At 43.5% G+C, this 23,993-nt stretch overlaps 1 protein-coding gene across 2 annotated transcripts in view; it reads left to right on the top strand.

The window, feature by feature from the left end:
• The first annotated feature begins 796 nt into the window (after positions 1 to 796).
• Positions 797 to 23,993, top strand: part of LOC117732538 (cGMP-inhibited 3',5'-cyclic phosphodiesterase A-like) — a 66,450-nt gene continuing 43,253 nt past the window's right edge. For both annotated transcript variants that reach the window (XM_034535547.1, XM_034535546.1), the window contains exon 1: positions 797 to 2,438. In XM_034535547.1, the coding sequence (XP_034391438.1) occupies positions 1,524 to 2,438 (915 nt within the window). In that variant the 5' untranslated portion in view covers positions 797 to 1,523. The remainder of the gene's footprint in view (positions 2,439 to 23,993) is intronic.

Raw genomic sequence — 23,993 nt, 5'->3', positions numbered from 1 at the left:
ATCAATGAATGAAGGACGTGGAGCTGCAAAAGCAAGAGCGTGGCACGGCAGAGCGTTGTCTATTAGAACGCTCCGACCTCATTTAGACTCTGTGAGAAGACCAGATGTTGAAAAGCTTCAGGGTTAAAGAAAGAGAAGTTACGGAGTCAAGAAACTATACAGTATGTGCGTCAGCTTCTTTGTGTTTGTATCAGCAAACGTGGGCGAGATTACACATGCTTGCTTGGCTGTATATGTCTACACTGTATATGTGAGAGGTTGTGATCCCATGAGAGCGTTACATCTGAGGGTACACGTGTGCCTCCTGAACTGTGATGTACTTCATCAGTGACACATAAAGCGGGATGAATATTTCAATGACCCGGTAAAGTGGGGGCATCGGGAGTCAAGCTGGAGGGCAACCACAATTTCAGTTTGCAAGAAGAGGTCCCATTTCTCTCATCAGCATCTATATTCTTCTCACCAGTTACAGATTAAATCATGGCAAGACTGTTTAAAGCCCTCAAGTTGGCTTGGCCACCAAAACCACAAATCCAAATGCACCCACTGCGATAAAATATGTCCGGAAATATGCCTAAATATACCATATTTAGTAGAAACTCACTAGGAAAATATAGGTCAACTCCATGTTATACAAAAACAGGTTTAGTTGCTTTTTCAATACAAATATGAACAACATAAGCATTGTTTATATACATACAGTATATATAAAATAGTTTAAACAAAAATAACTCAAAACAAAAAATGTTGAAGAGAGCAGACCAATCTACACATAAGTCAGATCGAATGAGGACAAGCCTGCCGGGCTGTGTGGGTGAAGATATGAGGGGTTTAATTGCTGCTGCACTATCTTGCTCCCTGCGTGGAGTCGGAACTCGGGGGTGTGAATGAGCTGGAACTCGCGGCTGGTTGGAGAGCCGGTGACAAACAGTCCGGATTAGCTCCTCAAAACGCAGAGCAAAAACCTGACGGACTCTACATCAAACTGCGGAAATTCCTCAGCAGCGTTCATCCTCGAAAGTAAAAAAAAAAGAAAGAAAGGCGAGCCACTACTTTGTTTTCAGGGGAGACCGGGAAGTGGCCAAACAATGGACAGGGGGAGCGCGTTTTATTGCTCACGGAACGGGACAGATGTTTTGTAAAGACCGGGCCGTGGAGGAGCCACACAACGAAGAGAAGGACGGCACACGTCAAAGAAACGGCGCTGCACAAAGGAAGGAGGGCATCGCAGGACGCGTGTGAGCATTGGAAGCAGTGCCCTAGATCTGAATAACTTGTGAGTTACTCTGGCATTCAGGCTCCTTTCATGGCGTTTCTCGACCCTGCACCTGGACAAACAACGGGAATGCGGTTGGTGGCACTACATCTCCATGCGTAAATGGAGACCCATCGGCGCATATTCGCTGTGCTTTTTCATTATGCGTACAATCAATTCTGGTTGTCACTAACTCTTGCCCTGTCCCATGACCACACTGCTACATATGCATTATAGACTTCCTCATACTTCATATCTACCATGAGCGATGGCGATGCCTGCAGAATCTGACAGTACCGGTGCGCAGAGCACTCGTGAAAAAAGCTTCAGCGCACCGGATCGCAATGGTTATGTGAAAACATGTGTCATCCCACTGAGCAGTGACCGAGATTACGAGTCGTGGGTGAGGCTAATGTTCACCAAAGTATGGAGTTCCCAGAGACTCCGGAGTGCGGTGTGTGTGGGGTCGCTCTCGGTTTTCCTCGCTCTGTTGGTCAAATGTGCAGACTGGAGAGCTGAAGCCAGCAGCAGCAGCGCTGACAACAGCCTCTCGCATTCATCTTCTCCCCTTCACTTGGTTTCAGGCTGCGCGGCGGAGCTGTTGCAAACTTGCTGGAGTGTTGTTTCCCCTTTGTTCACCCTCGTGTGTGCCTTCTTTTGGGTCGGTGTCTACTTAATCCGCTGCGGAGTTCTCATCCAGAGCGCCCTCTCCCTCCTCACCGTGTGCCACCTGGGCGCAGCAGCCGCGTGGTCTCTCCTGGACGGGACAGATGAGCAGCTGTTTTCGTTCACGACAGCGGCCGTGGTCGTGCTCATCTGCGTGGCCACCGGCGCACTCATGGTAGCGCGGCTGAATCAGGGCATATCTGTGGTGGTTTTCATTAGCCTCGTCAGGACTATCTCACTCTTCTCGCTGCACAAAGTGCGGGCCACTTGGAGACCGTACGTCGCGTACCTGGTTGGAGTGCTGGGCATCCTGCTGGCGAGGTATGCTGACAAGCTCCTTCCCAACCAAGGGAGACACAAGGAGGGCTGCACCCCCGTGACTGGAGCTAGGGAAGAGATCCCTGTATTTAAAAGGCGCAGGAGGTCCAGTTCTGTGATAGCCTCAGACATGGCACACAGTCAGTCCAACAGTAAGTCACATCGCCGGACCTCTCTGCCATGCATCCAGAGGGACCAGGTAAGAAGTTTCTGTCCCATTCAACTTTCCTATTTCTGCCTTGTTTTCTTCAATGACGAGTTTTGTGTTATGAGGCGAGGCGAAAGGAGGGAGCATTGGAATGGCAATAATAATTTTAAAAAAAAGGACTGTTGGGCTCTTATGACTAATTCGAATTTTCATAATTAGCATTTCTATTATTATTGGTATTATGGTTGTTAATGCATATCCTATTTAGGGTTGCATGTCATGTGTAGTGTACCACACAACAACAACAATAATAATAATAATAATAATAATAATAATATTGGTTATAATAATCACACAAATGATAGTAATAATTATAAGTAGCTCATTTTGTGTGTTTACATGTCATGCTCCTGTTTTACATCGCTGTGTGTTTTATACAATTTGTTTTTCTCTGATCTGCACACATCATCTTTGGACTAATATCTTTTTATATTATGTGGAGCCACTTGCAGCCATTTGAAGGCAAACATGGAATTATAACAATTTACAATACGTTGTATTCTTCTTCATCTTCTCAGTAACATTGTTATATACAGTAATGCTCCATTAGATTTTCTTTCATTAAAAAAAACACACACATTATCTCCTACTAAAATGAGGAATTAGGCCACATTTTCCAATTTTCTTCTCTAAAAACGTTGCACCCATTAGACCAAGGTGATGATTTATTAATGTAGATATATACAGTATAGTGTACATTTTGCATTTTGTTGCTGATTTTAGAAACAGCTTTTAAGTGCTGATGAGAAAGGGAAGCTGAGGACACGATGCCAATGATTCATCTCATCCCTCATTATTTATGTCATTCTTCAGATGATCTCTGAGCCACTGCCACAAAACTGACAAATGCATTATTATGTTTCTGTGCTGGACTTTAATACCACTTGCTCCTCATCACTTATCAGGGATTGCAGTCCTTAAACTCTAGGAATGTAGCAGCTGGCTTTTAAACCTCCTGTGATACTGATACACATGCATACCTGTGTTAAAAGGAGAGGAGCTGATTCATATCAGCTCCTCAGCCCTCCTTATGGAAAATCAATGAGCATGCTGAGCATGTGAATTGGAAACAGATTTTTGGAGTGATCAAAACTCTCGTTGTGACCTGTGAGTGCGGTCAGGTTGGAGATGAGAGGGTGCACTGTCGGCCCGGCCACTTGAAGGATGCCCTCAGCTCTCAGGGCCAGTTAGCGTTGTAGTGTGCTTGTTTGTTTTCCTTTGTGGTGTTACTCACACACTCCTGCAGACTCTAATCAGATAAGAAAATACTCTTAAAGTTAACACTTTTACACTGAAGCTTATTCAAGTGTCAATCATTATTAATATTTAGTCATTGGTTGCTGCAGTGGTGGAGTGAGTGGTGGATGCATCTTTGTTTTTTGAATGAGCGACGAGCTGGAACACATTTGGCTGTATAGTTTACATTGAAGAGTTACTGTATGTCTATAAACCAGATTGTTTTACACTATGCTGTGTTTTAAAGATCAATGTTGCAAGTGATGGAATGAAACAAATACAAATATGTATCGACATACACAAAAAAAATACTATTTTTACTGTACTCCTTTGTGCATATTTCTTTGGTATTGCATTAGATAATAAAGTTATAGCTTTGTTCTATACTTTATGTGATTATGCAATAAAAAACAAGAAGAAAACTAGATAAACACAAGTGTAAAAAAAAACGTGTTGAATACCATTGCTCTTGGATTCAGACTCCTTTACTTTAAGGGGTTCAAGATGGAATTACTCAGAGAACAATAAAAACAGCCCTAAAATTAAGACATTAGTCGTAAACAGCTACTATTGATGCAACTGTGGCAATTGACACATTTTTTTGTGCTTTAGATTTTTATTTCTTGCAGTAATGTCCCAATAAAAGCTGAGCGGGGATGGAACCACCGCACAACCAATGCGGCCGATATCATTCAAAGATGCTACACATTTCCAGCATCTCTGACTCTTCTCTGAATGACTCTGTCACCTTGGCCCGGCTGGAGCCCTCTGCCGATTGATGCTCTCTATTGCATGTTTCTGTTGTGTCACGTAGCGACAGCAGTGCTCTGGCTGTCTTGATAGTACGCAGAAGTCGAGAATGAAACGCATTTGCTCTCCTCTTTGGTGGCGGTGCTAAGCAGCTGAGCGGTCGTGGCCTTCCTGTAATTGAGACACACATGGCGGACATATGCCGTCTTAACCGTGTCTTGTCTGTGTGGTCTGTAATGTGTAAACAAGCCCATGCTGACCCACACTAGTCATCACCTCACTCACACGGGGCTCTGGCCTCCCTAAGGGGGGGGTCGACGCACATTTGGGGGGGCCACCATGCAACCGCCACATGGTGACTGGAACGGCGTAACGTGTCCAACTGACTCCTCCCGGAGGCTAACTGCAAGGCGGTAGGCTACTGCGGCCGACATTTCCCAAGTACCGCTTCTCAGTTAGATGATCTAAAGAGGCTGAGCGACGTTTGTGTCGTTGCTGTGTTTAATAGAGTTACGATGTTTTGACGAAGCTGTAAGAGCGCCGCAACAAGGAGTCCCTGTTGACGTGACGATGTTTGCATTAGTGCCGTGCGTCTGAAGTGGATGAAGAATAGTGCGAGGTTGGAGGAAGGATTACAGTTGATACTTCACTCTTTTTTTCTTCAGATTCTCCCACAAACCTTATAGTCTTATATAAAGGCTCTTCAGATTGATAATCTTTGTGTAGAAACAGTTTATTCAGAAAATAAATAGAGCAAAGAGGAATCCTTCTGTCTCCTCTTCCTCACAGGCCTTAAAGCATGCTCCACGGCTATGCTTCACTCTGCACAACTGTAGATTTAATAAACAGCCATTTCCCCCCCCATTTGATTACAAATTGGCTGCCAGCATCTATTAGCTCACTTAGGAGGTGCATTTCGCAACGCTGGGGTCGTCATTCCCATCACAAGCGTAATAAAAGAAAGTAATTATCAGCTGATCTGATAGTGGTTAGTGGGGGCCTCTGTGGGATAGTTCTTCTTCTTGGGTTAATACAAAATGACAGGCCAGTCTTCTGTATTTCAGCTGGCGATATTGAACTGGAGGAAGAGGTGTGGGTCGCTTTTCACAGTGTGTCAGGAAATATGAGTCCGCGGCTCTCCAGCTGCAGACATCAGCACTGTCATAGACATTCCTCTCCTCTCGTGTAGAGGAAAGCAGCCTGCCATGTTACCGGCACACATGGAATGTTTTTAACTAAACGTACCTGAGCTGCAGAGCTGATTATCCAGGAAGGGGAGTAGACATCGGCATTCTCTTTAGGAGGCGTTAGAAGCCACTCCCTTTTCTGTCCGTAACTCCCTCCCTCTCCACAGCCCTCGACTCTCTGTCCTCTCACTGACACCAACACAAATATTATCCCACCAGAGGAGGACATTCTTTCTTAACTTGGATGGTAAAGATATTCTTGAAATCTATGGTAATGACTTCCTGTGGAATTGGATCCAAACACAATTACTGTTGCTGTTGTAAATGTTTCCTGTTACTCTATTTTTGCTGCACCGTCCATAATTGAATTGTGTTTTGGATGGAGGAGGTTGTTGATAGCCTTTAGGGCAGAGATTTACCACTGGGCCACTGCGCACTCTCATCCCAAACAGCTTGTTTGTATTCTAAACACATAGCCTCGTGGGATGTGATTTTTTTTTTTTTTCGACTGGCCTGGCCTCTGGGTTAGAAACGGTCTCATTGAGAGCCTCCCCCTACATTTGGAAAGGAAGCTGATATCAGCATGGGGCTGTGTGTCTTGCGATTGGGCGATCCAGTTCACACTTTCAATCCCCACTCAGTCTCAGTCTATTAGCTGCGCTGTGCGTGTGTGAGGAGGCAAAGGGTGGAGGTATTGGTGTAGGAATGAAAGTAGGTCATTCAAGGTTTTGTTCAGTAGCCAGGTAATACAGCAGGCTTACAACCTCCCTCCTGAATGGTGGAAGGGAGGTTGTAAGCAAGAGCACCTAAATGCTGGTAATAATCAAAGTACCCTATGTTAAAGGATCAGTGTGTATAGCATTTAGGGGGATCTATTGGCATGAAAGTGTTAATAAGTATTTTTCTTTAGTGTATGATCAGTAGAAAATAATAATCATTGTGTTTTCTAAACTATAGAATGAGCACTTTATAGCTACTTAGCGAGCAAATCCTTATCACGAAGTCCGCCCTGTTTCTACAGTAGCCCAGAACGGACAAACCAAACACTGGCTATGGGATATTATTTTTTTCAAACTTTGCCCCGGCCACAGTATTTCTGCTACATGCTTGACACACACGAGGAGTTTCAGTTGGTTGCAATCTGCCACCTTACCACTAGATGCCGCCAAAACCTACATGCTGCACCTATAAAGTTTAACCAGGAAATTGTCTCTAAACTCTGATAAATGTTTACAACTAACATTTTGTGTAATCATTTTACTCTTAGCCTCTCTTCCAAAAAACAGACATGTTTAAATGAATAGTTCAACATGTTGGTAAATATTGTTTCTTGCAGTGAGTCAGATGAGAAGTTTAATGTGAGGAAACAGACAGTGGTTTATTAGCTTAGCATAAAGACTTGAAAAAGCCTCAATTGTACGATCCTGTGAACACCCTATTTTAACTCTTTTTAGTGCTGCTGTGTTCCTAGATCTCAGCCATTAACCGTGGGAGAACAATATTGTGAAAACCAATACCAACGATTGAAAAATGAGGCCCAAGTTGTAATAAAGCGGGATTATCCTTAAAACTCTACATTACATGGCTCATCCATCTGTGCTCAGTTCCTTCATTACCTTAATTTACAGCAACAAGAGTAGCTCGTATCCAGCTTCTGATCACCTATAAGCCAACCAAACCAGAAGTCCAGGACTGAGCTGAGTGCCCCTCTTCCCTCTCTCCCCTACCCCTGGCACGACCACGATCTGGCTCCCTACTGATTACCATGGAAATTATGGAAGGACGTCTGTGTGAGCATGTGTGTGCATGTAAGCGTGTGTGTGTGTTGCCAGCAGCTTGATGGCTGCCAGCTGCTGCGTAGAAACATGGAGGGCCTCAAACCACAGACACAACCCAACGCAGCTGGAACTGCTAGACAGGCACAGGCCTCCAGTCCTGACACACAGCACACATATTAACACCTCAGGATCCTAACAACGGCCTCACATTTGAATAGAATAGTAGAATCTGAAGCAAATTATTGACGTGTGTGTGTTGAAGGGTAGATTACACGCTGTACATTTCTTCTTCTGCTGTCGGTTCTAAACAAAGGCAATTATGTCACTCAAGTTTTCTGTGTTACCATAAGAGACTAGTTCAGTGATGGAGGTGAACAGAATGTTCCTGGCACAAATGTGTGTATGCGTACAGTACTTGTGTGTGCGTGCGTGTGCGTGTGTGTGTGTGTGTGTGTGTGTGCGTGCATGTGTGTGCTTGTGCATGAGTGTGTTTGTGAGGCAACAATAGAGACAGAGAGAAGAGAGAGTGTGTCCAAGAATTGGATTTACATATGCACATATATTAGGTGTATGCATGAATAGGGTTGGGTGTTGTTCAACATTTTACAGTATAGCAAGTTATGGCACCATTATTAAAATTATACTTTTGTTGATAGTTTGATTTAAAAATACATATTTTATAGAACTTTTTTTTTTCTTCTTTAGAAATGTAGAAGCCAAACCTCTCAAATATCAAGCAGGTAGTAAATACATGAATAAACAAGGCTCCATGTATATGCAGACATGTGGCATTTAAAAGTCCATTTTAAGTACGATATGCCTATAACAAACGGTTCTAGTAATTCTACTACACTACCGTACCTCTCACTAGCAATAACAATCACAGCTTTATCAAATACGCGCTTTACAAATGTATAACAATATTCAGCACTCTGACTGAATGGTTGACAGGACCGAGGTGCAGGCAACATGCAGAAATGGACGACTTTAGAAAACTGTAAAAAACAACTGAAAGATCAAAGAATGACACAGAAACTACACAGAAAGTGACCGCAAGAAACGGCTACAAAAAGTTTAATTTTTAGTGACAGAATATTGCAGCAGAAATATTCCAGCTTCAAATGATGGTTGTTTGTTGTACTGGAGGATGGTGGTCAGGTGGTCTTCGCCCACTTTCACTTCAGATTTGACTAGTTTCTGATGAGGTTGTTTAATGATGAAACAATGCATTTTTGGCAAGTTTTTAGTTTTCCGAAGCACACTGAATAATAGTATATCTAAACAAATAGATTTTGAGGGGATCCCAGTGCGTAGATTGGACTGGATCAACTGGGAGTAGGAGAAACATCTTCAAAGAGAATCAAACATAGTTATTTCTTGGTAGGGCTAAAGCCATCTCCTTTCACCCTAATGTCAACCTATGAGAAGCCATACAAGAGGCTTGTTACATACAATAACATAGGCAACATTTTAATTTGAGAAATAGCAATATTGTATTCTATCAAACCAAAATAATCCTCACATCTTTCAAGAAGTTTCTCTAATTACAACACAGTCTACAATAGGACAAATTATAATCAAACAGACATATCTGATCAAAGAATAACTATTATTTCTTTCCATGCATAACTCTCGGTACTTGACAGTTTTTGATAGTTGGTGACGACCAGTGTTCTTTGTTGTTGGAACGATTCATTTTGGTACCAAAAAGGACAGAAGTTTGATTCCCAGCTCTTTGTACAAAACAAGAAATGTTGATGCAATGATTTTGCTCTTGGAGGATGAGCAGGTTAATGGGTGCCAGAAGGTATCCGATAGGACAACACATCACTTTGGGAAACTGAACGCAGCATGTTCTGCTTTCATCTCTATTTATCCTCTTGAAGGGCTTTTTCAAACACACGAGGAGCCCACCTTTAAGACAGTGATCCTTTACATGAGGGGACATTCCTGTGCTTGCCCCGGCGCTAAATGAACTGGAATGTGCAGGTTGAGCAGACCCTGAAGGACAGGCCTGTGGGCCCATTCACCCTGCCCACCCCCCTTCCCGTTCCTCCTCTCCCCGCACACCCTGACCTGAGCCAACACCACCATCCTGGGCTGTCACCAGGTGTGCAGCTGGCCTCTGCCGAATGAATGGACACTCTCACATCGCCCCGGGAAGCGTGTGCGTGAGTGTGTATGTGTGCATGTTTGTGAGAAGAAGGTAGCAGCAGAGAGAGGGGGAGAGGAGTCCTAGACGTAAATAGCCGCAGTCAGTAGATGTGTGAAAAACAAATGGAAGAAACAACTGTTAATTTCCCGTCTCGGAGTGTTCACGTGAAGCGGTGTCCAAAAAAATGGATCTCATGGCCTTTGATTGGTGTCGGAGAGGAAGTGCAGCAAGTCCCTCTGGTCCAGTCTGGCCATTTTGTCTCCACTCAATGTCGAGCAGGCGGCTGCCATCCTTCATTTAACCAGCAGGAACATTTTAACCTCGCTTACTGGGGCCTTCCACTAAATCCAAACATGGTCAGCTATTAATTGATTATTTATTTCAGGAGCTTGACAAGGAAGAATGTTTTCTGTGATGGATTATTGTATTGAGTAATCCACCGCCTGCTAGGCGATTTATGACTTAATCTCTATAAACAGATTCTGCATATGTAAAGTAATCTGTAGAGAGCTGGACAAGTTTTTGGTTTTGGAAACATTTAGGTTTCCGTTTGTAGTCCAAGTAGTATTGACCAATCACGTTTGAGAAGGCTTTGTAGAGGCCTTTCTGGACCCACCGGCTATTGTCTGACCATGATTTAGCTTCATATCGGCTTAAAGTTAGCTTGGAAACTGGCTACATGTGAAGCAATGCAGTCGTACACATCATCTCTCTAGCTTCAGTCTCGAATCCCAATCGGACCGTAAACAATGACCTGTCAGAGTTATATAATATAAACGGTCATTATTATTAAGGACTGATTCATAAACCTTTAAGAAGCATGTTGTATCTCACTGAGGTCAAACTCTTTGATTAATCTGTCGGAATGCGTTTGTATTTCATAAACTCGTGTTTTGTATAAAATCTTGATCTTCAAAGTAACTAAAGTAGATCTCAATTAGTGGAGTAAAAAGTACAATATTTCCCTCTGTCAGCAGGCTGCATGTCTGTCTAGCTCGATGGCGTGGTGCGAGGAAATGTGTTATTGTAACCTCTGCCTGGTGAACTCACTGCTGCCTCACTGGCTCGCCATGAGCCTGTCTGTCCCCGCAGCCAACAAGGCTTCTGCTGTTCCTTACTCAATGCCATGTTTTACTCTCTAAATATGTTAGAGAAAAAAATCTGTCTGTACATCTGTCTGTCAGTCGGGTTATTTCACCCCTCGCAGCGGCGAGCGTCTTAGGGTTTGGGTTAAGGGCTGTTTTCGTGCAGTCACTTTCAATTAGTCAGATATCAAAAGCAGAATGTATAGCTGCAGCGCTGTGCTGGATTTGCATGATGGTATACAGTGTCTATATGATTTAGACTTTTATGGACACATAGTGTGCATGAACAAATACCAAAGTTGGAATGCTGGTTATGATGCTGAGGTGAACAGTGTGGAGGTATTTTTGTACTTTGGTCACATTTCTGAATCCACTCTGCAAACAGAAACCCGCTTACGGTCGGCTCAATTAAAAATAGCAATCTGTTTCCTATTTGTCTGTATATATTTGTTAGCACCATTTCTTGGAAAAATTATCACTTATTAATATGAGACACTAGAAAAATTTTAGAAAACCTTTTTTCCCCCCCTCAATGTGCTAAGCTCAGTGAATATTTAATCATATTTTGAAAGTGAATGTCGTCTCAAGTTAACTTCCACGTGTTAGATATTTGGTTAGGACAAGACATCCAGAGGGCCCTGAGATATTCCCATCACACTTGCAGGAGTTCAACTACACACTGTAATATTCAGTTTTCAAGTGTGAGTCTCTACTCGGTTGTGCGAGAAACATTGTGTGAGACGAAGGCCGGAGCTCTGGCTCGTCCTCAGTTCATCTTCCCTCAACCCCTCGGATTTTTGCCCGTGAGCTGTGTGACAAAGTGGTGACCCCACTCCTGTTTTGTCTGTACACTGTAAACACACACACACACACACACACACACACACACACACACACACACACACACAGTCCAGCAGACTGGCTAGGACAAGGACTCATTGATTTGTTGCCTCTATGCTCTGCATTGCCTGGAGACAATAAACAATGTCAGAGCTGACGTGTTCTTGTGTAGGTGACATCCGCTTATACTCGGCCACAATCGATGGTTATGAGCAGCAAGCTCTTCTGTGCATATGTGTGTGTGTGCTGTGTAGTAGAGATAGCGGTCTGTTGGTCCCAAGCAATCGTTCCTGCCAAAGATAGCCAAGCTCACCCGCTAATTGCTTTGTGGAGTACAAGCCATGGAAGCTGGTTCAGGTCACATCTCCGTGCAGAAGACGAGACGTGAGAAAAGACGCGCCTCGACAACATGTGAGCCCTGTGATAAGATGTTTGGCATTGTTTCCAGAAACCGTCACATGGATCCGCAGCCCTTCGTCCACCCAGATAACCTATAGCCACATGCTGTATGTCTCTGAAAAGAGGGAAAGAACATGCATACCGAACCTTTATTCTGATGCTTATAAGTGCCTCAGGTTTCTCTCTCCACCATCTCGCTCCATAATGTTTTCCATTAGATTCCTGTTTCATTCATACTCTCACTGACCTTGCGTCGTCTCCTCCGGGACTGGAAAGTTTAAATTAAATCTGTACACCTACTTTAGCAGACACCTCTTCTCCTCTCTCTGTTTTTTTCCCTTCTTTTCCCCGGATCTGTCCTCTCCATGGATAGTGGACAGAGTTTGGTGTCAGGTCTTCAGGCTCAAGGTAGTTCAGCAGCCTCAGATCCTGGATCACAGTGATGGCTCTGAGACCACATTGCAGATTCAATCTTTTATAGTGAGTCGTGAGTAGTGTGTTGACCTTTTTTACTCTGTTAATAATCAATCATTCACCTTGTGTCTCGCTGTCATGGTCAGACCCACTTCAGTGTTGAGATTTGAAGATTGTTAGAGGTTTGGCCGGTGATTCATCAAGGCTTTTGGAGAGAGCGTTTCCATTGTCGGGACGAGGAATGGCATGCGGTGGTTTTGGCAAAGCTCCACAAACTGGAGAGGCAGAAGGACTTTTGACGTCATCGGGAAACGTGACCCACTTCTCAAGAGACAAGGAGCCTTGGGGTTGGTGGAGCAGATGTTGCACAGATGAGCCTGCGCACACTCACGCACACACACACACACACACGCGCATGTGCGCCTACACTGTGTGCACACTTTCTACTCTGCCTTTATGTGCCGTTAAAATACCCACAGAAAAAGAATCAACGGCCCAGGAACTTAAGCCGGGTCTCATTTGGGTTTGTGGTCGTGCACAGGCCAGAACCGGTGTGGGCGTGTTCAAAAGAGGTACAGCACGACAAAAGAGAGGGTGTTAGTGGGCCATTTAGGTCATATCGGGTGGGTTTTCTCTAAACGGGTCTCAGAGGGGTTCTAAGGAACCTGAAGCAGCTTAATGCCTTTCAGCTCCATTGCTCCTTATAAATGGTGGATGAAGGGAAGACAAGGTGATGATGGGCCCAAGAGAACTGCTAGTTTCGTTCTCCACTGGCTCCTACTACCTGTCAGCCAGAGGCAATCTCCTCCTCTCCTCTCTGCCATCACTCTGGCTCTTTCAGACGTTGCGTAACACCTTTCTTTCTGCTCTGTCACTTATGTTGATGTGTGACAGGGCAATAGGCTCTCTTTATCTCTATCTTCGGTGGAGACCAAAACAAAGCTAAAAGGAGAGTGCATATTGGACTTACATTCGTCAGGTGGACACAAAAACGTCTCCAATAAATGTTAATGTTGCTTGGAGTATACGCAACATTTGCTAACATGTTCAACATATCAATTTAAATGGTGATGATATGTAACTGCTGTATTTACAGCTTGTTGCCCCAAGTGGGCAAAACATAAGCTATTGCAGGATTTTGTTAAAAGTTCTACTAATAATTCTTTTTTGTCCATTCATTGGTTTTTCATGTGCCACCCTGTGGATCAGAACTTAGTCCCCTGTGGGAGATGATAGTGTTTCATCTAATCTAATTTCACCTCCTAAATCTGATACCTTAATCTGTGGTGTAACCGATCTTATATATAATCTGTGGTAATGAAGGGAAAAAACTCTCTGGCATTTAACAAATGTTGATTGAATCAAAAGTGTATGTTCAGAATGCTTGCAGCAATGTTGTCTTTATTTGATACAGTAGTGGGCTGAACGGTCCAGCCTGCAATCTGAATTGTATATGAACATCACAGGTTTGCAGTTATTCTCTATACACAACCTTCTTCATGATCAGTTGGAGCACTTTTGCTCGATAGTTTGGGATTTCATCTTAGTTACATGTATGTCTCTCTGTCCATAATGGGGTCAGAGCATTTATCCATTGCAAAAAAACTGCATTCATGCACTTTCTGCCAAGCCGCAGCTGGCAGTCACATCCTAATTTCTCAGAAAAATCGGATGAATATCTCGGATCTATGGAAAAGGGGAAACACCAAAGTCTATTGATCTCAACCATACGCTTGGCTGTATGTTATGTATATGTTGATATTGTTTAGTTTTTAATATAGCCCCTTTTGGCAGCCATATCCTCTTCATTTGTTATTTTCCCCAAGGACAAGTCAAATGCTCTATCGTTTCAGGCAGATGTCGGGTCAGGCCCTTTTTCTGTGTTTTCAGAATTCAGACAAAGTCCGTAAAAAAACAAAATGGCGGCTCCTCCAGTGAGAGGCTGCTCACACTGTCAATGATGAGCTCATTATTTCTGAAATGTCAGTGGTAATGAAGATTGGTCACCTTCAAGAAGCAACCCAATTTACTGTGACTGAGGTCTTTACGTTCCTCGTCACGCCCTGTTCCTCACCGTTGTATCCTCTGTTGCCGAGCGCAGACCCGACAACATTTCATGCTTATAAAGATTATCCCTGCTTCATTTTACGTGTGCTCATATTATTGCCTTGGCGGCAGGAATGCGCTTGGATGTTGAAGGGAAGTAAAAACATTCATGAAACACACACACACCTGCGTAAAAAAAAAAGAGGGTCCGGAGCCTGTGATGTTGCCACAGATGTAATAAGCACTCATTCATTTTCACGTTGGCAGAATGTTAAGACTGATTCAGGGGCCGGTAGATGAAAAGGTCAGCAGGCTTGTTTTGAGTGAGTGTAAGATTTCCATCATCACGCCGCACGCTCTACCGGGCCCCGTCCAAACTACACAAACAGTGTCTTTAAAGCCCTCGACAGCCTCGATTCTGCCATTAAGTCAATAATCTGCCCTCACTCTCTCCTTCTCGTCCTGCTCTCTCCTCCCCTCACGACTGACCTGCTGTTAGTTTACGTACTTCCCTTTTTACTTACCCTCAACAACGCTTGTCCAAACAGCAGCATAACTTTCCCCCTTATGTGTTTCTCTTTCTCGTACCGTGCCATTTTCCACAATTCTTCCACTTTTTCTCCCCCACCCCCACTCTTCTCACCCAGCACCGTTCATTGTTTCCAGACAGTGGTGAAACATATTGGGGGAAATGTGTGGAACCTTCGAGTCTGTTTGCACGGAGAAAGACAGGGACACACACACACACGCGCACACACACACACACACACACACACACACACACACACACACACACACACACACACACACACACACACATACGCACACACAGAAGTAATTGTTCCAGGAAAGTGGCATCTGTGCAGCCCATTAGACAGGGATTCAGTGAACCAGTGCAGGCCTTTTACATATGGTGGTCAGCTGCTAGAAAGGAACTGGAACCAGGGGTCACATTTGAGAGAAATCATTAGGGGAGATGATGCATGTTGGACACACACACACACACCCTTCATAGACCTGTAGTGCCCTTCACCGTGTCCCTGGTACTGTAGCATTGCTCAGGGCCTGCAGTTTGGGGCAGACAGCTACCCCCGCGACCTGCAAACACTTCTCACTCTCTCACATTTGGAAGCTCAAAGTATTCTCACACTCATCCCCTTCACTCCTTGAATCAAAAGCACTGACAAGTTTGTGACATTTGTTCATGAGTAAAGGGTGTGGGAGAAAGTGAACTCTGAGAGGCCTCTCATCAGTAGCAACACAGTTATTATTGCTGCAAATGTCCACCCTACTGTAATGGCTGCTGAAATGGCTCTCTAGAGTGCAGCGCTACTTGACTTTAGTGAGAGAAGAGGAGAGATTGAGGAAGAAAGGAGAGTGAGGGAGTATTTTATAAAGATTCTTTTTGGGAAGTTAAGTAAGAAGGAGTCTTTCTCTGTGGATGCTACAGCTGTGATTCATTAGTATATTTGTGTTGCTAGGTCTGAGTTGACTGGACCATGCATGGACCCAGGCCAGGAGACTTCCTACTGGGCCAACTGCTCTGCCCCCGTATATTTGAACTTTCCTCACTGTTTTTATTCTGGAGTGCATAGAGACATTCCTATTAAATGTGTAATGGATAAAACATGTTTGTATTGCACTGCATTTATGGCTCATAATTGATTATATTTTTTCTCATCTCCTGAACATGACATATTTTAATATATGTTTCTGTGACATTTTGATAAAAAAAATTTTTTATTGGTGACAATGGGCTATGTAAATACAATTGACTTAACTTCTTGTGAGGCAGTGAGCTATGTGATATTACAGAATTTAACTGAGCAGATGTTGGGTTCTTCCTCCATTGGTTAATCATAATGTAATAATTTATCTTGAATGGCATTTGATAATAATCTTGTGGAATAATGCTGTCCGTTTTTATGCAACATTTTCCATGCTTTATTGTTGAAGCAAAAATCGGATAATTCTAACATCAAATAATCTGGAAGAATTGAGAGTTCAGAAACATAAAGGCACTGATGAAAGGCTCATAGACACTGAACAGTTGGCATAACGTCATATGAATGAATATAGTTAGCTTGGTAGAAGCAGTTTGACATTTTACTGCCATGAAATTGGAATAGATTGCCCATTTAACTTAATATGCTACAATTATAAATACAGTTGAAAGCAATACAATCATAATCATTGTGGTTGTACTTCTCAGAAGTTACTCCGTTATAAATTACATTCAGAAAGGTAACTCAATAACCCTGTCGAGCCTCCAACATTTTAAAAGGTTAGTCATCGTGAGGTCATGTTATTAGAGCAAAGGTCTAAAGAAAACTGCTCCTTCTGGGTGGCATGCTGTTGGTTACGGTGATATTACGAGAGGTACAACCCTCTGGGAGAACCTTGGTCACGTTGTTTCAATGTGAGTCGTGTCAGAGCACCTGGTCAGAGCCTCAGGCAGCGGATGTGGCTGCGCATGCTGCATGAATACGAGACTCATTAAGTTCACTGGCCTGCCAGGTGGACTGCAGCTTGTTCCAGCACATACACACACGCACATGGTGCACACTCACACACACACACACACACACACTCACATGGTGCATGGATGTGTACATGTGTGCCTGCTAATAGTTGCGCAAGTAAGACACGTTCACACACTTTGCAGGGACAGACGGAGGCAGGGAGAGCTACTGAGCTCGTAATCAGATCAACTCAGATATGGTATCGTTGTAACCAAATTAGTGATGATGCAGAGTATAGTATATCAGGTTTTGGCCAGAGCTCAGTCACATTTGTGGCAGAGAAGTGACATGGAGCACTTGTGCCAAATGCAATAACTGAACTTGCGTCATTCACATTAAGGACAGTTGAAAATACAGATACTGCAGAGGAAGATAGACTGACGCTGGATGAAGCTCACTCGTGTAACTTCAAGTACAAACAGAGAGAGACAGATACTGCTGACTGGAGCTGCAGTTGCAATGTACCTTTTAAACATTGCTAATCAGTTTCACTCAATGCAGACTCTTTGTAGAAAAAAAATGAAGAGTGTCATTACAAAGAGAGGCATCCGTTTGCAGTATTTGATGTATTTTTACTGTAAAATGACACTCAAAGTTGGAATAGTATTGATGTCCTGGCGAGACATTTTATTTTATTTTAGCATTTAAAAAAAACTGTGAATATCTCTGCATTTATTCTATTGTTTTAAAAAATTGTCTGACTCGAAGCACTGATGTGGTTGAGCTTAAACATGCATCTTGTTCGTCTTATAAAGAGCAATGTAATACACCGGTTGATTTGTTCTCTTCTCAGTCCAGCACAAAAGAGTAAGAAACATGGCACCACCACACTAACCAGCAGTTTTTTAAATTGGAGGATTCACTAGTGAGAAGAAAATCCATCCTCGACGCAGCATACGAGAGAACAGAAAGAACTTCTTCTCCTGTCATTTCAAGCTGCTGTTTTAATGTTGGGCACTGTGCATCTGAGAACATAATTTTTCTTGACGCCAGGGACACACAGTAGACATTTGGGGTGAAAACACAGTTAATATGATCCCAGCTGAGACCACTGGAGCCAGTCTGGTGACACTCGCCGTCTGTCTATTCCCACCAAATGGTCTTTCTGGTGGGAATGCGCACGGCCCCAGTAATGGAGTCTGGATCACATGTTTTTCTCGGCATACTCTTCTCTGATAGGCCCATGGTTCTTAATTACCAGGGTGACTGTTTATCCACACTGTTTGCCTGGATCCTTATCAGCCCTAACAGTGTTTTAACTCCCAGTGGAGAATGTGTGGGAGATGGCGAGAGGAAGTGAGCATGTGTGTGTGTGTGTGTGTGTGTGTGTGTGTGGGGGGGGAGGGGTTGTGACACACAATAGTGTACATGTCAGCGTGCATGTTTGATGTACTTTGTCAGACATGGGTCAGAGTGTGTGGAATGCAGAGCACGCAGATTCTGCCAGCGATATCTTGGTTGTGCCGATGAGGTCGTGTTTGCGCTCCTCGTTGTCGAGATGGAGTCAGACTTGTGGTCTGCAGTCATGGAGAGGACACTCATGTTGAGGTCTTAGCGCTGAGGGACGAGTGTTCAACTTATTGCTTCATTCCTCAGCACCAACGGTATCAAGCGAGCGGTGAATTTGCACGTTTTGCATTCCAAATCAGGAGCCCTTGTAAAAGTGTGACCAATTCACTGTGTCTGGATTGTAAAAATGTTCATGCAGTTTATCATGGGTCTGCTTTTTATTAAAGGTGGAGCTGCTAGAATGACTTGGTACGTTGTGTGTGTACACAAGTGTGTTTCCATATGCTTTTATTTGTGAGTCTAGTGTATGCGTGTGCGTGTGCGTGTGCGTGTGTGAGCGTGTGTGTGTGTGTGTGTCCATATGCAAGCATGTGTGTAACCTGAGCTCTGGCCATCTCCCTGTGTGTGAGTAATGGTCCCTGTTTTATTGGCCCGCTCCTCAGCAGACTCTATGAGTAATCACATAATGCCTGCTCTGACGTCAGAGCAGTTTCCATGACAACACAGTGCTCCCCATTCTGGGGAGGTGTGTTCATTTTTTTTTCTTTCTCCCTACATTTCGTCCTATGTGATTTCAAAGCTCCGGCTCCGCGTGAAGGCATTACTCCTCGAGCTAAAATCACCTCACCCTAATCTATAGTTTCACAATGTGCTCGTATGATTAGAGCGGCACACTTTTCTCTTTTTTACCTTCCACTTCTTTTTTTCATTATGGTCCATCTCTCTGAGCCTCTCCCTCTCTCCCTTCACTGTCCCTATTTTAGTCATCCTCTGTGTCCTCTTGCCTCCCAGCTCTGTCTCTTTCATGATTAGCCCCCATTTTACTCTCCGTCTTCTCCTTTCCCTTCCCCTCTCCTTTCTTTTCTTCCCCAAACTCTGTAATGCCCGACAAACCACCTCTCCTATTTCCACGCCAGATGTATTCATTTTTCTCCCTGCCTTTCATGCACTGTTGAATTCCAGTGAACGGCCGACCCCTTTCTTTTCTAGAGGCTCTTCCTCTTCACAGTTTTGCCTTTTCCTTTCTCGTTCCTCGCTCTGGTGAGAGGACAGGCTCAGATGAAAAGGAAACATACTCCCTTGTGTACCCGTGCCCACATAAGATTAATACTGCTCCAGCCATCCCCCTGGGAGCCAGAGGACAATATAGCAACTTCAGGTTTCGTTTATGAATATAAAGACAAAAAAGCATCCTTAAAAATGATAACTTGCTAGAATGCACAGATCTATTAACTTCATTCACTCTGTTAATTTGTTTGTATTGAGTTTCACCAGGGCAACCAATTTTGAATAAAAAAAATAGGGACAGCGAACAGAAAAGCATGCACCCCAGTCTCTTCAACTCTGTGTGCGAGATTCAGCTGTCTCCGCAGAATCAAGACAGATTGGAGGTCGTCTCTGAAAGTAGAGATGACCTCAATGCGGAAGTGCCAATGGATCTGTGGAGGGAATAAGGTCCACAAAACCAAATTTTTTAAAGGGAGAGAATGGATGAAAAAGCAATCATTTGAAGAATCTGATAAGAGCATGTACTATACGATACCGTGACTTGATGGTGGACACGTGAACTGAAAACATTTGGAATTCAATTTCTGTAAAACATAAGATCAAACACAAACTACAAACAATTTAGTTTAAGTTTCTGTTAGAAAGATTTGATTCTGTTACCTCACATTTTCATTATTATGCTGACGTATAACCGCAGAATATCTATTACTCAAAATATAACTACAAATGGCAACCATATTGTCTTTTACGGCAACCAAGAGCTGATGCCATCGTGGCAACCGCTTTTAAACATTAGTAATGAGCCCTGGTTTCACGTTAAGTCAGATACCTCTGGATGCACCATTCCAATAACAATCGTACATCCGTAATTTAAAGTTCAGCTCAAGCGTCACAGTTAGTCTTATTTTTCTCAGCCTGAAAATCATCAACATGTCAATAATCAGGCCAGCCTCAATCTCTAGCCAGCAGCGGATGGTCTGTCTGGCTAGCCAAACACTCACACATTGAAGGCGTTAATGGGTCTGTGTTATGTCTGTTGTCGTTGCATGGAGAGGCCGGGGCTAAAAGCATTACGCAGCCTATTTCCAACCCATTTCCTTCCCCTACTGAAAGTGGTGTTTTGCTGCTCAGGAAAGGGGTATTGCTGTCTCCCAAACCAGCGGTGATCTACCGCCCCCACTGCTCTGCCATGTGGATACTCGTCTCCGTCAGTCATCCAGTCAGGAGTGAGATCGGTGACTAACAATGAAGACAGACTGGTTGTCTGGGTGATGGGTTTGGGTCGGGAGCAGGACCACCGTAATAGACTTTGTGTCTCTCCAACAGGGCTCGCCTCATACAGGCGTCCGTCTTAATTTTCAAATCAATTAGATCCCAGTGGAAAACAGGCCCGCTGACACAGGTGCATGTGTGTGTGTCTCTGTAGATGTGCGAATGTGTGTTTGAGAGAGGAAAAAGAGGCAGACAGAGGAAACATGAGGGGTAGTGCGGGAGTGTGTGTCATTCTGTGCGGTTTGCCAGAAAGGCAGCCTTACCAGATGACGGACATAAAAAAGTGCCGCTTTGCAGCTCAGCCCCGAGTCATGGCTGGGTTTCTGGCTGACTTGCCCTTGACTTGTTTCTGAGGCACAGGAACAGACACAGCCGTACCCATTAGTGTGCTGTTGCATGTGACTGGAGTTTTGACCCGAGAGCCTGGGAGCACTATCGAACCGTAACCCAATGGGCCACAGTTGAGGGTGTTATTGCCCGGGGTGAGGTCCATTCTGGTTTTGCACAGTTTAACATGGCACTGCCAGCTCAGCACAGGGATCGAATCCAGCCAAGGACGAGGACAAGGTGAAAGTCGGAGCCGTACAGTTTTCCTACTGCAAAAATATTTGGAAAGTCGGTTAATCATTGTTTAAGAAATAGTGAGACAGTCTTGAAAATACAGTTATCTGCTTCCTTGCCATCAGATTGATCTAAAGATCAGTAGTTTGTAAAATATGAAGCTACAGCCAGAAGACCGTTAGCTTAGCTTAGCATAAAGACTGTTAACATGTAACTCCTTAATTAACATTAATCTAATGTCCCAGTCTTTATGCTAAGCTGAGCTAACGTGTCCTGGCTGTAGCTTCATATTCAATGGACATATGCGAAAGTGGTACTAATTAAATGCTCCTGAAAAAAAAGCAAAAAAAGCGTTTCCCAAAATACTGAACTATTCCTTCAAGTGAGCCCGTCTCATCAGCAAAGCTGTCGCGTCACAGCCCATCATTGTTAATCCACTAGTTGTTATAACAGTGTATAAAAGATTGGAATGAAATGTGACACATGGAAAATGCTCTGTCCTACTAAAACAATCTCCCTTCGACCTGACAGGAGTCATTTAGCCATTGGCTTCCAGCTTCTGACAGCTCATTATTGTTGCTGTGATTAGTTCTCTAATGTTGTAATCACCGACAGCGAATGTTTTGGATGTGGGTGCAGGTTGGGCGAGATCCATCTGCAGTTTCTTCCTCCATTTTTTGTCTTCAGTGTTTTGCAGTGTGACAGTGGCAGTGACGGCCAAATCCGAGACCCCTTCGTTCACCCCCCTCCCCCACCCCCCTCCCCTGTTTATCCCACGCTGGTTGCCTGCACACATCCAGGCTGGAGCAGCTGTACTACTCAGGTTATATGGGGAGAACTCATTTTGTTTGGGGTCTGTTTTCCATTAGATTAATGTACACATGCAGATTTTTTAGATGGAAAAAAAAATAACCATTTGCCCAAATTCCCACAGATTTTAACTCCACGGTGGCCATTTTGTATTTACAAGTCTTGCACAGTACAGCCTTATCAACCGTGCAGTTTAAACTGTTTATGGCTCAGTTTTATGATTCCTCTTTTCTAGTCTACCTCCCTAATTAATTGAACTACTTCCCATTATACTAGATTATCCTTTCCAGTTGGGCATTTTCGAGCCAGGATTGTGAAAACAATCTTGGCTGATGGTCATCATTTATCCAGAGTTGCAGCAGACATTATTTGTTTCTGCTTTTACATGGTCTACGGAAAATGCAATTACAGCAATTACAGATGTGGAGTCACACTAGCTTCAGGCCATAGACCCATTTTGTCGGACTAATACGGGTTGGGAACCTCTGTTGAACACAATGTTAAAACCAGGATTAATCTTTCTTTTCATTGTTTGATTAATTGTACTGCCACCATTACTGATTGGCCAATTACGAGTATAACAAATGAGGATCTGGACAGTGTAATGGCTGAGTGAGGTTAACCGCAGCCTCTATCACGCTCTCCATCATGTTTGCTCTGCTTCTTCAGATGGTAGCGAGACGAGCCCGCTGTTCTGCGGTGTCTTCGGATGATGTCGTGGTGAGCAGAATGTGAAAGGCAAAGGTCTCAGCAAATTGTTTCCTCAGCTGTGCTGCAGAGGGGTCTGTTTAGGATAGGCTAAGAATGGAGAAGCCCTTTTAAAGTTGTGTTATCTTAAACTTTCTCTGCTGTGAGACTTTTCGTGTCTTCCAACAACAGAATGCAAAGTATGCCACCATTTTGTGCATTATCTAAACAACAACAACATCTCAAACTCTGGTGTTTCCTGTGTGTGATGATCATATATCAGACACATACATATTACCAAATTAAATACATGATCTTTCTCTGTCATTCATTTGTTATCGGATAACAAATTACGAGTTGAAGGAAATGTAAATGCTGCCTAGATTTGTACAGCATTAATCTAGTAGGTTAATGTGGTTAGGTGTAGATGGGAGTCATACAAAAGCTTGTTACATCACACGTCCCAAGCGGATTCGGATTTGGCAACTAAATCACTTTGTTTCATGTTTGCTGTGGTTTTGGTGTGATGTTAAAGTAAGATGTGTAGGATATTGTGCAGTGTAGTTCCATATGCGACCAACTGAATACTTCTCCGCTCAATCCTTCCTTTTTCAAGACTGCGATATCGTGATCCACCAAGTGTGACACCTAGCTAACGCCATCTGCCTTGCTCAGAGGCCAGCCATACCATAATAACGCTACTTTAAGATCAACGGCAGTCCACAGTTTTCTCTCCGGCTCACGTTGTCGCAGTTTCACGAGCGTGTCTGACAAACACGGTGGCCTTCAGGTAACGTGAAAAAACAGGAAAGATGCTCTTGCTAGAAACATGGCGGTGCAACTCAACATTGAAAATGACCTGCTCCTTCTGTAGATCTGAAGGATGAAGAAAACTGAACAATTCTTAGTTTCAGGTGCTTATACTCTAATGAAAACTAGATTCCATTTCTGCAAATAAGTCACCCAAAATACTCCACATTGCTCGTTTAAGTAAACAAGTTGTGTCTTGTGCTTCAACTCACTTCTTTTTTTTTATCATTAAACAAAAACCACCATCTATCCCATATCTTAAGCAAGTGCTACGAGTGCCTGAACTGTTGACTCCTGCCTCACATGTTACGAGAGGATAAGAGCAATTTCCTTGAAAACGTATTCAATTTTGCAAATGATTTGTATATAAATGTAATTTTGAGTCAGGGTTGTTATGAGCACATGGTGCAAAGCTAACATAATGTCATATCCTATTGATTGGTACAAGAGCTTATGTGACCACTAAACTATTCATAT

This window comes from Cyclopterus lumpus, chromosome 6 (assembly GCF_009769545.1).
Source record: "Cyclopterus lumpus isolate fCycLum1 chromosome 6, fCycLum1.pri, whole genome shotgun sequence".
NCBI lineage: Eukaryota > Metazoa > Chordata > Actinopteri > Perciformes > Cyclopteridae > Cyclopterus > Cyclopterus lumpus.
Note: the sequence above shows the minus strand (reverse complement) of the source record. Positions and strands in the feature narration are given on the sequence as shown.